This window comes from Myxocyprinus asiaticus, chromosome 17 (genome assembly GCF_019703515.2).
Source record: "Myxocyprinus asiaticus isolate MX2 ecotype Aquarium Trade chromosome 17, UBuf_Myxa_2, whole genome shotgun sequence".
Lineage (NCBI taxonomy): Eukaryota > Metazoa > Chordata > Actinopteri > Cypriniformes > Catostomidae > Myxocyprinus > Myxocyprinus asiaticus.
In genome coordinates, this window is record NC_059360.1 from 30,950,732 (window position 1) to 30,963,149 (window position 12,418).

Below are 12,418 nucleotides of genomic sequence, written 5' to 3' on the forward strand. Positions count from 1 at the left end.
TGTGCTCTTATGTGTGTATTTATTATTTATTTAAAATTATCATGATGTTATTACAAGTTTTGGGGCTAAATTGCTCAAACTAGAACCACAGTACAAGCACTTAGGAGTTGTAGAGGGATGACAGAGCACTGACTTGTCATTAGGGACGTAGAGGTGAAAGTCTCGCACATGAGAAGCATCTTTAGAGAGGATAATGCGACCAGCAAACTGACCAGGTGTGAACCAGAATGGAAAATCTGGAACATCATTTAGCTGGAACTCAGCATGGATTCTGTAATAAGTAACAAAGAACATCAGACTCAATTAATCATGCCTGGATAGGAGGCTCACAGTTAAAACGCAACCATAAAGTAAGCAGAGAATGACAGCGATAAAATGAGGGAGAAGTTACAATCAGAAATTCTGTGATTTGAGATATATGGTGTATTTTTACTGGGTACAATTATAAGACAATTCCATTAATTCTGAATGATTGCAAACTACATCATTGTTCTAACATGATAGTCACCTACAGTCCCAGTTTCTGTCCTATAACCTATATTCTAGCCCACACTTTTAAACTAACCTATCCTACAGTATGTAACACACAGCTTAACCCTGAAACCCAAAGCCCAACATATCTTTTTTCTCACCTGAAAACGATGTCATAATAAAAGTCACTGATGGCTCGTATACAGGCCACAGCTCCCTGTGGAGCAAAGCGGGATTTCACAAAAGGCCGAGGGTGGAACATACTCAGCAGAGAGTGAATCAGCACCTGCAGAGAGAAAGCATGTTTAAATCATCCACCATGGCATCTCCTATCACCTGTTATAAAATTATATCCAACTAATTAAATCCAAGCAATATGAAATGACAATCACTAAACTGCTTAAAAAAATGATACTGTACTTGAATATGCAATGGCATTATTTTATACTGACTGACAATTCATGAACTCTGCATCTTTCTTCATTGTGGTTAAACTCATACATCTTAACTTCATGAATGCACATAATGGACTCATTTCTAAACTTGTTTTCACTATCACTTGTCAGATTTATTGGTGTATTTGTACCTCTTTGCCCCGTGGTGTGGGAGGATGGTAGCGGTTGTTGGAAAGGTAGCCAGTGAAGATGTTCAGTTCGCTGGGAACGATCCACCATGTGTCGCCCTGGGCAGATTTACTGCTTGGTGGCAGGAAGACCTTGAACTGACTGGCATAAAAGGTGGATGAAGGAACAGCTGTACGTTTCCATGACCGCAGCCCACTAAGAGAGCTGTGTGAAACCTGATGAGACAGAAAATGCACTAATTTACCTAACTGACAAGTTTTGAATACCTTTTAATCTGTCCATGTTTCAGTTTCTACAAAACATCACTCTATATGTACAGTATATCTTCAATCTCAGTTTAACTATTCAAAATATTGGCTACAGTTTATGGACCAGCTTATAAGTAAAGCAAGTGTTTTGAATCAATCAACTCTTAAATTACCCCTAGGAAGCCATCTTTGCTCTTAGTCATGCTTTCCAGCAGTAATGGCTGCATTGTGGCCTGTAGGGTCAGCGTTTCTCCATTTGGATTGTGTGGTGTCTCCTCATCAAATTCTGGGGGAGGTGCCACACCTTCAGGCAACAGAGATAGACATTTGAATTACAGCAATAAAGAATGCTTTGTTTTTAAAACTCATATCTTGTGGCATTTAGTTTTCAACAGTGTTGGAGGCCATCCAGGTTCAATAAAAGTTACGCTCTATCGATAGCATTTGTGGCTTAATGTTGATTTCCACAAAAATTTATTTCGACTTGTCCCTTCTTTTCTTAAAAAAAAAAAAAAGCAGAAATCTGGCTTACAGTGAGGCACTTACAATGGAAGTGAATGGGGCCAATCCATAAACGTTACAATAGTCACTGTTTCAAAAGTATAGACACAAAATGTAAACAATTTGCATGTTAACATAATTTTAGTGTTATAAAATCGCTAACCTTTTCTGTGTAAAGTTAAATCCAATTTTATAACTTTGTTGACATGACGACATAATGCTGTAAACCATGTAATCCCTCAAAAATGACAAACAAAAAAAAACATTGCAGCTTAAATAACACACATGGTTTGTTTTATTAGTTTTTTTTTATCCTCTTTTCTCCCAATTTGGAATGCCCAATTCCCACTACTTAGTAGGTCCTCATGGTTGCGTGGTTACTCACCTCAATCCGGGTGGCGGAGGACAAGTCTCAGTTGCCTCCACTTCTGAGACAGTCAATCCACGCATCTTATCATGTGGCTCGCTGTGCATGACACCGCGGAGACTCACAGCATGTGGAGGCTCATGCTACTCTCCGCGATCCACGCGCAACTTACCACGCACCCCATTGAGAGCGAGAACCACTAATCACGACCATGAGGAGGTTACCCCATGTGACTCTAACCTCCCTAGCAACCGGGCCAATTTTGTTGCTTAGGAGACTTGGCTGGTGTCACTCAGCACGCCCTGGATTCAAACTTGCGACTCCAGGGTTGGTAGTCAATAACACACAAGTTTTAAAGTAATATTCCGGGTTCAATTCAAGTTAAGCTCAATCGACAGCATTTGTGGAATAATGTTGATTACCACACAAAAAAATTTTTTACTCGTCCCTTATTTTCTTTAAAAAAAATAAAAATAAAAAAATAGAAAACAATCAAGGTTACTGTGAGGCATTTACAATGGAAGTGAATGGGGCCAATTTTTGGAGGTTTTTAAGGCAGAAATGTGAAGCTTATAATTTTATAAAAACACTTCCATTAATTCTTCTATTAAAACTCATATATTAATTGAACTGTAAAGTTGTTTAAATAGTCGTTTTAACAGTCATTTTAGGGTTTGTTGACAATACATTGTCATGGCAATGAAGTTGTAAAATTGGCTATACCTTTACACAGAAAAGGTTAGTAAGCGATTTTATCACACTAAAATCATGTTAACACACATTTTGTTTATGTCTTGTGGCTATACTTTTGAAATAATGAGTATTTTAACATTTACAGATTGACCCCTTTCACTTCCATTGTAAGTGCCTCACTGTAATCCAAATTTTAGCTTTTTTTAAAGAAAAGGAGGGACGAGTTGATATAAATTTTTGCGGTAATCAACATTATGCCACAAATGCTTTTAATTGAGCTTAACTTTTAATGAACCGGGAATATTCCTTTAATTCTGCTTCAAAAGGCCATTTCTGTCAGGGTACTGCTAAGAGTATACAGACTAAAAAGATACCTGTGAGTTTTTCTGCAATAGGCTTGAATTCCTCTGAACTGAGATAGAGGTCATGATCCGTATCCAGGGACGAGAAGAAAAAGAGTCCGTCTGCTCCCAGCGCCTTTAATGCTGCTTCCTACAACACACCCAACCCAACAGAAAAGAAACCTCATCAACAACCACACATCTATCACGCTCAGGCTGCCCCAAGGCAACAAGACACAATCATGTCTGAGTCTGTCTATTCTTAACTGAATTCCTGACATACATTTAAATAAATTAAATGTAGCTAGTGAGGGAGAGCAGGAGAGTCTCTGTTTAATGTAGGAAGTGATTTTGAAGCAACACTGAGATTTGAGAAAGAGGGGGTTGCTGTGGCAATTATCTCACCCTCATGAAGAAGCAGGCTGCTAAAGGCAACAGATGGAACTTTACTGTTCTCGAATACCAACTGAGGACGTGGCAAAAGACAGTAGTGCAAAATTATTTAGGGGCCGTTCAGACCGAACATCGTTCTAACGCAAAAAAAATAAATAAGCCTAATTAATAGAAAATAACGCAGAAGTCTCGAGATGCGTTTTTAAAAGTTCACGTTTTTTATCTTGACATGGCGTCTAGAAAACGCTACGATCCTGCGCGAGAAGCTAAAAACAGCTAAACGCGGTCTTGTTTACAAAGGAAACATTTGGAAAATATGCGCGGACGGACGCGTTTGGTGTGAACGGCCCCTAATACTTCAACCATACGAGTCGTACAAGAGCAATGTTCACAATTAAATACACTTATTGTAATATACACAATTATAATGATAACATTGCTTTAATATATGAGCAATAACAATAGTAGCTTTAATATATTTACTGAGAACAAAGACTTATTGGAAATTGACGCAAAATGCTAACATGTCAACTTACATGTCGATTGACCAGCTGAATGTCCTGGTAATACTTAATGCAAAAGCCCATAACTGGAACAGCAGCGATCATGAATAAGGTGAAGAGCGTCAGCTTTAAACGTGAGCGGTCGGGTGTGCCTGATGGAGATGCGCGATCTTCATGCTCATCCTTTGGCTCTCCAGGATTCGTTTTATCCACATCTGCCGCCATCCTCTCTAGTATTCTCTCTATCTGCTCCGTAAATCACTAAATAGCCCACGGTGGGTTTAAACTCTTGTTAATTCACAGTGTAGCCTTAAGTTCGTCTTTAACGCATAGTGACCCGTTACTTTGTGGCGGCGCAGAGACAAAATCCCTGCTGCTTCTTCCGTTAATGGATGTCTGACGCTCTTAAAGGGACAGTGCAAACATTTATTGCTTTAACTTTCGGCCGCGTCTGTAATGCCCAAAATGCTTTCTGAGCAGGAAGCTGAGGAGGGTTTTAAACAGCTTTCCGCTTGTTATGTCTGACCACAATTACACTGTTCAGAGCCAAATAATTTACTGGCTCTGGGTCTTTTAGGTCTTCATATTCCAGTTGTTTCTATGAAACGGCACGTATTTCCAAAAAAAAAAAACAGAATTGATACATTATTTTCAGTCCAAACAAAGTGAGCGTAGAAATAGGAGGTAAACAATATAATAAAAACCATATGATTAAAGGGATAGTTCACCCAAAAATGAAAATTCTCTCATCATTAACTCACCCTCATGCCATCCCAGATGTGTATGACTTTCTTTCTTCTGCAGAACACAAATTAGGAATTTTGGAAGAATATTTCAACTCTGTAGGTCCATGCAATGCACGTTAATGGGGTCCAAAACTTTGAAGCTCCAAGAAGCACATAAAGGCAGCATAAAAGTAATCCATTTGACAGTGGTTTAATTCATGTCTTCTTAAGTGATCTAATCGATTTTGGGTGAGAACAATCCAAAATATAACTCCTTTTCTCTGTACATCTTGCCATTGCTGTCCCTAGACATGGTTATGATTTCAAGCTCAATTACACTTCCTAGTGCTTGACATATGCGCAGCGCACTAGATGACGCTAGGAAGTGTAATCGAGCTTGAAATCATGAATGGCAAGCAGACATTTTGTTCTGTTCTCACCTAAAACCGACTGGATCGCTTCAGAAGACATTGATTAAACCACTGGAGTCTTATGGATTGCTTTTATGCTGCCTAAATGATTTTTCATTTTTGGGTGAACTATCCCTTAAACATTTCATTTTGTGTTGTTGCTGTGTAGAAAGGAAGTCACCTTCAGTTGAGAACATGAGGGTGAAAAAATGATGAGGAATTTAAATTTTTGGGCAAACTATCCCTTTAAATTTGAAGCAATAAACAATAAGGGAAAATCATAATATACATAAACATAAATAAACTATATAAAGTAATGCTGAACACATAAATACTATAAACTTTTATTTAGAAATCATTTGGGGGGAAATAATCATTGGGATTTAAATTTTATTGCAACTCAATACAGCACATTTAACAATACTGTAATATATACATACTGAACATTGCAATGTTTTCAGTTCCAGATGGTTGCTTGTTTTGAGCAGACTTTATCTTTAACATCTTGTCATAATTTCACACCAGTTAACACATTCACATGTATGAAACTGAAGCCAGCTGTTCCAGGGCTTCTCCAATACATGGAATATACAGTACCAGAAACTGGACTGTAGGAGTTTAAATGAAGATTTAGCATCTCATTCCATCTCCATAAATTAATTTCCGCACTGAAACAGTCCAGACCAAATGTGTTTTTACAAAAAAAAAAAAAAAAAAAGAAAAAAAGAAGAAAGTCCACAGAGAGGCCGAACAGAGCCCTACTTTAGTCCATTTCCTCCTCGACCTGCTGTGTGTGAACTTCTACAGTTTTAGGTTGGATGTAGGAGCCCATTCCTGCCGCTCTCTCTGCCTCCGCCTGTGTATACGGCTCTTCCCTTAGCTGCTTCAGCCTGAGATAGAAACAATATGTATTAGGGAGGAAGCCTGGATAACTAGTTATGAAGCATTCAGAAGAAGCATCATTCTAAATGGAATGTAAATGGAAGTGGTCTCGTCCCACCAGGTTCAGTGAAGCAGGCAGAAAAAAACAACCCAAGCATAACTTTATTCCACTTATGAGGATAATTATATCTGTATAAAAGATCTAAAGATTTAACATTAACGTTATTAGCAGGTATCTGTAGATAAATCCAGATTTGACCAAACAAAATGAGAATGGAACACGTTATCATATATCTTACCGTCTTTTATGGACTTTGGTCTTGAAATGCTCCTTCAGGGATCTCAAATCCACAAAGTATCTCCTGCAGAGAGAGAAGAAAAAAAAAACATCCGGTAAAAAAAAAGTTTCAAACTATAATATGAGCTCAGTGCATATGGGGGGTGGTGCGATGTAACTTACGCGCAGTGGAGGCAGTAATTCTGGGCACAGCCTGTGACATCATAATCTACATCTTGCTTTAGCAACTTGGCAGCATTTTCTGGGATCATGTCTGCATGAATCTGGTCAAGGTCCTTCGTCCTGCGTTTAGTCTTCCAAGTCTTTGCAATATTCTTCTTCTTGCCATTATTGTGGTTTCCTATCTGTTTGGACTTACCCATGATCTAAAAGAGAGAGGAAAAAAGTGTTTAGGGACGATTAGGAAGTTTTGAACTCGGTAGTAAATGAAGATCTCCAGATTCCCCAAAAGACAAATATCATTGCATTGAAAGAGCCAAAATATGCAATTGTTGAACCTTGAAAGAAAAGATGAGTGCTGTCAAATCTCTGAGCGGGACATTGTCACACATTGTAAGATTAAAACAAGCTCAAATTTAAGCTACAATCTGGAAATGAGCAGCACTGAGTCTCTTTTTAAACTTCTAAAAAAGAGGAAAGATACTTTATACGACACGTATTTTTTTTATTTATAACCGAAAAAAATATTCTCTCAATATTTGACACTTCAACATAAAGACACTATCAGCACGCTGTCACTGTGAATTACGTAGATTTGTAAGGTAACAGATATATGTTTATTACTTTACTCACGTTAACACGCAGCTGCCTCACTAAAAACACGCTGGATCTCTGCTGGAATAACTTCCGGGTCGGCACAGTGGCAAGTGGCGCAGTTTGCCAGTTTGCCTTTAGATGGCAGTAAAGGCGGCACATCACTCAAAACCAACCAGGCGAAGTAGAGTTGTTGCGTCGTTGTCATGGTGATTGAAAACCGTCTTAATCTAGTTTTGAAGTGTTTTGTAAAGCCTTTTAAACACAGCGCCATGTCTGGTAAACATATTTTAATAAATATAAAGATAGCTGTGTTATAATTGTATGTATCTTCACTTGTTAAACAACGCCACATAAACTTTTAAGTTTTTTTTTTAATTATTATTTATTTATTTATTTAGAAAAGATGCAAAGAGTGGAATTTAATAGAAATAATCTCTACTTGCTGTTGTTTATAGATAAAACAAAGGTTATCTTAATTTAATCTGGTTGGTCTTTGTTTCAGAGACTACAACATTTAAAATCTCTTACATTTTTCCAAATGGAGACAAATATGGTGAGTTATCTGTCAGCCTTTGACATCTCTGTGAATGTTCATATTTTAATATCCTGACTCTGTATGTGTTGTGTTTAGAGGGAGAGTGCTCTCGTACCTCAGATGGTGTGGTAATAAGGAAAGGGTTTGGCATACATACTTCAGCCTCTGGAGTTACATACACTGGGGAATGGGAAAATGATAAGGTGTGTATTTGTGGAATATCATCTTTAAATAAGTAAAATAGTCGCATCAGCTCTGAAGCTCAGTGCTGGATTAAGGGGTCCATGATGTGAAACAGCTTCAGTTCAATCTCTTATTGACACTGGATCTTTTAAGGTTTTAAGGTTTTTACCACTTCCTAAATTTAATATGTTACCTTTCTTAATATTTTTAAAGGTGCACTCAGTAACTTTTGTCTTTGTGTCATCTTGGACTTACACTGACACCTAATGGCTTGGATGCAGCATCATTTATATTCAATAGTTTTCAGTTTCAGATGCCATTGTAGACATTTAGTATTCAAAGTCAGCCATGATTACTTTAATCAGTGAGTGAACAGGATGGTTACTGAGATTAAGCGAGTAGTATTCGGCTGATCATGTGATTCTAACATGTGCGGACCCTCTCCATGTATAATAAAACAGCTTTTATAAGGTTACTGATATGACTGGAGTTTTTAGAGAATTTTAATGTGAGTGGTCATGATTTACTACATATATTGCAAAATTACAATTCATGTCTTTAGGAGTTAAACTTTTTTTTAATGAAAATGTAGTGGATGTTGTTTTAATGTGTACCTACTGCAGATGAATGGTAGTGGAACTCTTAAACACCCATCGGGGGCAATTTACAACGGTCTCTTCAGAGACAACATGTATCACGGCAAAGGAACTTACCGATTTCCTGATGGAACAGAATACACTGGAACCTTCAACAACAATAGGTGATACACTATAAAATCTGTCTTAAATCTGGTCTTAAAGGGATAGTTAACCCCAAAATGAAAATTCTCTTATCATTTACTCAGCCTCATGTCATCCCAGATGTGTATGACTTTCTTTCTTCTGCAGAACACAAACAAAGATTTTTAGAAATATATCTCAGATCTGTAGGTCCTTACAATGCAAGTCAACAGGGTCTAAAATTTGAAGCTCAAAAACACATGAAGGCAGCATAAAAGTAAAACAATAATATCCATATCTTCAGAAGTGAAATGAAAGGTGTGGGTGAGAAAAAGATCAATATGTAAATTCTTTTTTACTATAAATTCTCCTCCATGCCCAGTAGGTGGCGATATTCATTAATAATGTGAATCACCAAAAGCAAAACAAAAAATAACTCTTAAAGCCAGTTCACACTGCTTCAACAAACGCCAACAGGCGCCAACATTTCAAACAGCTGGCTGTTTTATTTAGAATGTTGAGAAACATACCTGTCATGTTCACACTGATTCAACAAACACCAACAAACTTGCGTCTATGCCTTTAAAGAAGATGCCTGACAAGGAGAGGTTGCGACATGCGTGATTTAAAATATAAATATATATGGTCGATTTATTAAATATGTTTAGCGTGTATTCAGTGTGACATTTGGCTATAACTTCATTCAGAGCGTGCCAAAAATATTTTGCACATGATATTACAGTATGTCCATAAAATCTGGGAAAAGTTCATATTTTTAATTATTGCAGATCTGCATTGAGTACAGTGTTTGTATTTGCTGTGAAATTTGACGCCATTTGAGAAATAAAGAATCTGTTTTTCATGCAAGTGAGAAGAGCGCTTCAGCACAAATCTCTGTCCGAGTTTTGATATAGCCTGTTTGCATGTATATTTTCTCATGAGTGTCATCCACACAAACTGCTGAGACAAGCTAACCAACATTAATATATAATTTTGTTTCCTTTATTTAGAAGGAATGGAATGCTTCAACAAGTTCACTGCAAAAATGTGATTAATCATGATTGACTGCGTTTCTCCTGCTCTACCAATGCAGTTGCACCAACGAGTGTTAATTTTCTATGAGTTGACCGGAACGCTTATCTCATTGTCATGGCAATGGTTCGTGATGAAGTCTGATTACGTCAGAGTTTGTTGGAAAATCATACATTCAAATATGTTCAATCTGTGAAAACAGATGCCAACAGGTGAACACCCAGTTGGCATTTGTTGGGGCAGTGTGAACTGGCCTTTAGGAGAGAAGAGAATTTAGGAGGGCTGTTTGAAAGTGGAGATTTATAGTAAAAAAGGACTTTAAAATGGATCTGTTTCTCACCTACACTTATAATATCGCTTCTGAAGACCAGGAGTCATGGATTACTTTTATGCTGCCTTTTTTATCCTTTTGGAGCTTCAAAGATTTGGACCCTGTTGATTTGCATTGTATGGACCTATAGAGCTGAGATATTCTTCTAATAATGTTCATGTGTGTTCAGCAGAAGAAAGAAAATCATACACATCTTAGATGGCATGAGGGTTGGTAAATGATGAGAGAATTTTCATTTTGGGGTGAACTATCCCTTTAATGACAGCGTGGGTTTTAACAGATGCAGAGGAGGAACAAGAATTTCTTAAGATGAATTTCTGTCAGTTGACTTTAAGCATCAAATCTGGTCATAAATGGATTTTGAAAGACTTTCTAAGCCTGTTGCTCAGAGTCTGACAGATTTAAATATAATATTGAAATTAACATTAAGTTTGTCCAAAACAGTATATGGACATTTTAGTCTCGCTTGAAAATGTATGAATATCTTTGCATTATATAGGCCTAACAAAACATTAAACCAAGTGGCATTTGTTTTAAAGAAACAGCAAAACACATATTTGTTTACTCTGCCAGGACACACATGTAAACTTAAAGGAGACTTCATACATCCATTAATTTTGGCCGTAAGACCAGTTGGTTTAAAGTGATTGAAAAAAAAAATGGATTAGAAAAGTGATGTTTTTATATTTTCTTATCTAATGTAATAAAATTAATTTATATTTGAGGGTGACAAAATTGTCCAAAAACTTTTGGGGGCCAGTGTATGTACTATACATTTAATCTTGATATGTGATATTTTATTATTTATGGTAAAATTCACAAATATCATCCATGTGAATACAGTTAGCACATAAATCTGAATATGTGGTCTGTTCTTCACACAGTCATATTCTGTGGTTTCAGATCATCTACATGATTTACCTACAGAGGCTTTTAGACTTCGTTTGATATAGAAAATTGCATTTGCTGCCATGGCACAAGTCTAGTCTTAGACTGCCTGTTGAAAATGTAGTTTATTTTTAAATTATGGAAACCAAGCCGAAATTCCCACCACAGCACTCACAGTATTTATAAGCTCTTATGTTGACTTAAAACATTTTTATGTGTCAGCAGTAGGCCATCTATATTTTATTTTTCAGATTTGAGGGTGACGGGGATTTCACAGATTCACAAGGACTTGTGTGGACCGGAATCTTCCACAAGAAAGCAGCACTAGGACTGAAGCTCAAACTCAACACGTAGCATGCACTGATACACACAAACAAATGTCATTTCAAGTAATACAGCAAAATGTTTTTGCTATTTTTGCCCATTTTCTTTCTTTTCAATTGTATGACATACTGTATGTTCATCATTCACTAAAAGGTTTTATGGACTTTGATGAGACAAACGAAACTTGAAAATATATTCTTAAGCACTGAAGTTTTGAAGTACAGTAAATGGACTACAGAAGTGACAGCATTTTTAACAAGGATCTTTTTGATCTAAACTTTCTTTTAATTAATAAGCAATTTGAGAAAAGCATCTTATCAAAAAACATTTTAATTTGAAAGCAAATTACTAAGAATTACCATCCATGAAATCATTGTGCAAGATCTTGCCAGACACACAGTTAGCAGCCCTGAGGCATCAATGTGATCTTTTATAGTGATGAAACAACTTAAGTTCCAGCAGCATGCACTAAACAGCAAGAAAACATGTACGCATATACAACACTTCAGAAACAATCAGTACTTTGTTTCGTGGAAGGGGTGAGAGGAATATGATCTTCTGTGTACCACATATCTCCCAGGCATTTATTGACTTCATCTTCAAAATACATAAGCATGCACAAGCAGCTGAGCTTATGACTGTGGTGAGAAGTCAGGAGTTGTGTAAGACCGTGGAGTTCAATTTCCTGTCCTCTGGAGAGAGAACGTGTTTTCTGTGTTGAGTTAAACACTGCTGAAAAAACTCTTAGGTGGTTTAGCTGGTCGGACAGCTGCCAAGTGCCCTTTTTAACCCCTCTAAAACCAGCAAACAGACCAGCTAAGACCGGCTGTTTTTGTTTTTTTCTTCCAACTGGGATCACAACCACAGCCAGTAATGTTTAATTGAACCCGAAGACATTGTGTAGTGTAGTGCATGACAGCTACACGAGATGGATTGACAGCTTGTGTAATGGAAAGCAAGAGCCATGCTGTTGTGCTGTGTGCTTTTACTGAAACTCTGTGATTTAACTGACACATCTTGTAGGTGTTTTAGTTGTTTCATTGTTTGGTACCTCAGTAAAATTTGAAATGACTGAATGTCCATTAAGTTTATGTCAGTAATTTTGTGGGTGGCTTTGTTCATATGTCTACAATATTCTTTCCAGAGTTCATTGTAAAATTGAAAATTGGTCTTAAAGGTTGAGGAGGAAATTTAATCGTCTGATTCTGAGCCTTGAAAAATGTCAACAGACGTT

At 37.1% G+C, this 12,418-nt stretch overlaps 3 protein-coding genes across 3 annotated transcripts in view; 1 reads left to right on the top strand and 2 right to left on the bottom strand.

The window, feature by feature from the left end:
* The window catches only part of selenon (selenoprotein N), an 8,977-nt gene extending 4,460 nt beyond the window's left edge, over positions 1 to 4,517 (bottom strand). Inside the window, exons 1-6 of the mRNA XM_051722292.1 lie at positions 4,135 to 4,517; positions 3,239 to 3,356; positions 1,477 to 1,607; positions 1,058 to 1,270; positions 633 to 757; positions 134 to 271 (exon numbers count right to left, since the gene is read on the bottom strand). Coding sequence (XP_051578252.1) covers positions 134 to 271; positions 633 to 757; positions 1,058 to 1,270; positions 1,477 to 1,607; positions 3,239 to 3,356; positions 4,135 to 4,326 — 917 coding nt within the window. The 5' untranslated portion in view covers positions 4,327 to 4,517. The remainder of the gene's footprint in view (positions 1 to 133; positions 272 to 632; positions 758 to 1,057; positions 1,271 to 1,476; positions 1,608 to 3,238; positions 3,357 to 4,134) is intronic.
* Positions 4,518 to 5,564: 1,047 nt separating this feature from the next.
* Positions 5,565 to 7,274, bottom strand: znf593 (zinc finger protein 593). The gene is made up of 4 exons (XM_051722521.1): positions 7,209 to 7,274; positions 6,579 to 6,781; positions 6,418 to 6,480; positions 5,565 to 6,126 (listed from the first exon to the last, which is right to left on the bottom strand). The coding sequence occupies exons 2-4, from the start codon at positions 6,776 to 6,778 to the stop codon at positions 6,000 to 6,002; spliced, it is 390 nt and encodes a 129-aa protein (XP_051578481.1). The 5' UTR covers positions 6,779 to 6,781; positions 7,209 to 7,274; the 3' UTR covers positions 5,565 to 5,999.
* Positions 7,275 to 7,418: 144 nt separating this feature from the next.
* morn2 (MORN repeat containing 2) lies at positions 7,419 to 11,382 on the top strand. Its single transcript, XM_051722765.1, has 5 exons — positions 7,419 to 7,448; positions 7,675 to 7,725; positions 7,804 to 7,910; positions 8,514 to 8,650; positions 11,112 to 11,382. The coding sequence occupies exons 1-5, from the start codon at positions 7,442 to 7,444 to the stop codon at positions 11,212 to 11,214; spliced, it is 405 nt and encodes a 134-aa protein (XP_051578725.1). The 5' UTR covers positions 7,419 to 7,441; the 3' UTR covers positions 11,215 to 11,382.
* The last annotated feature ends 1,036 nt before the right edge of the window (positions 11,383 to 12,418 follow it).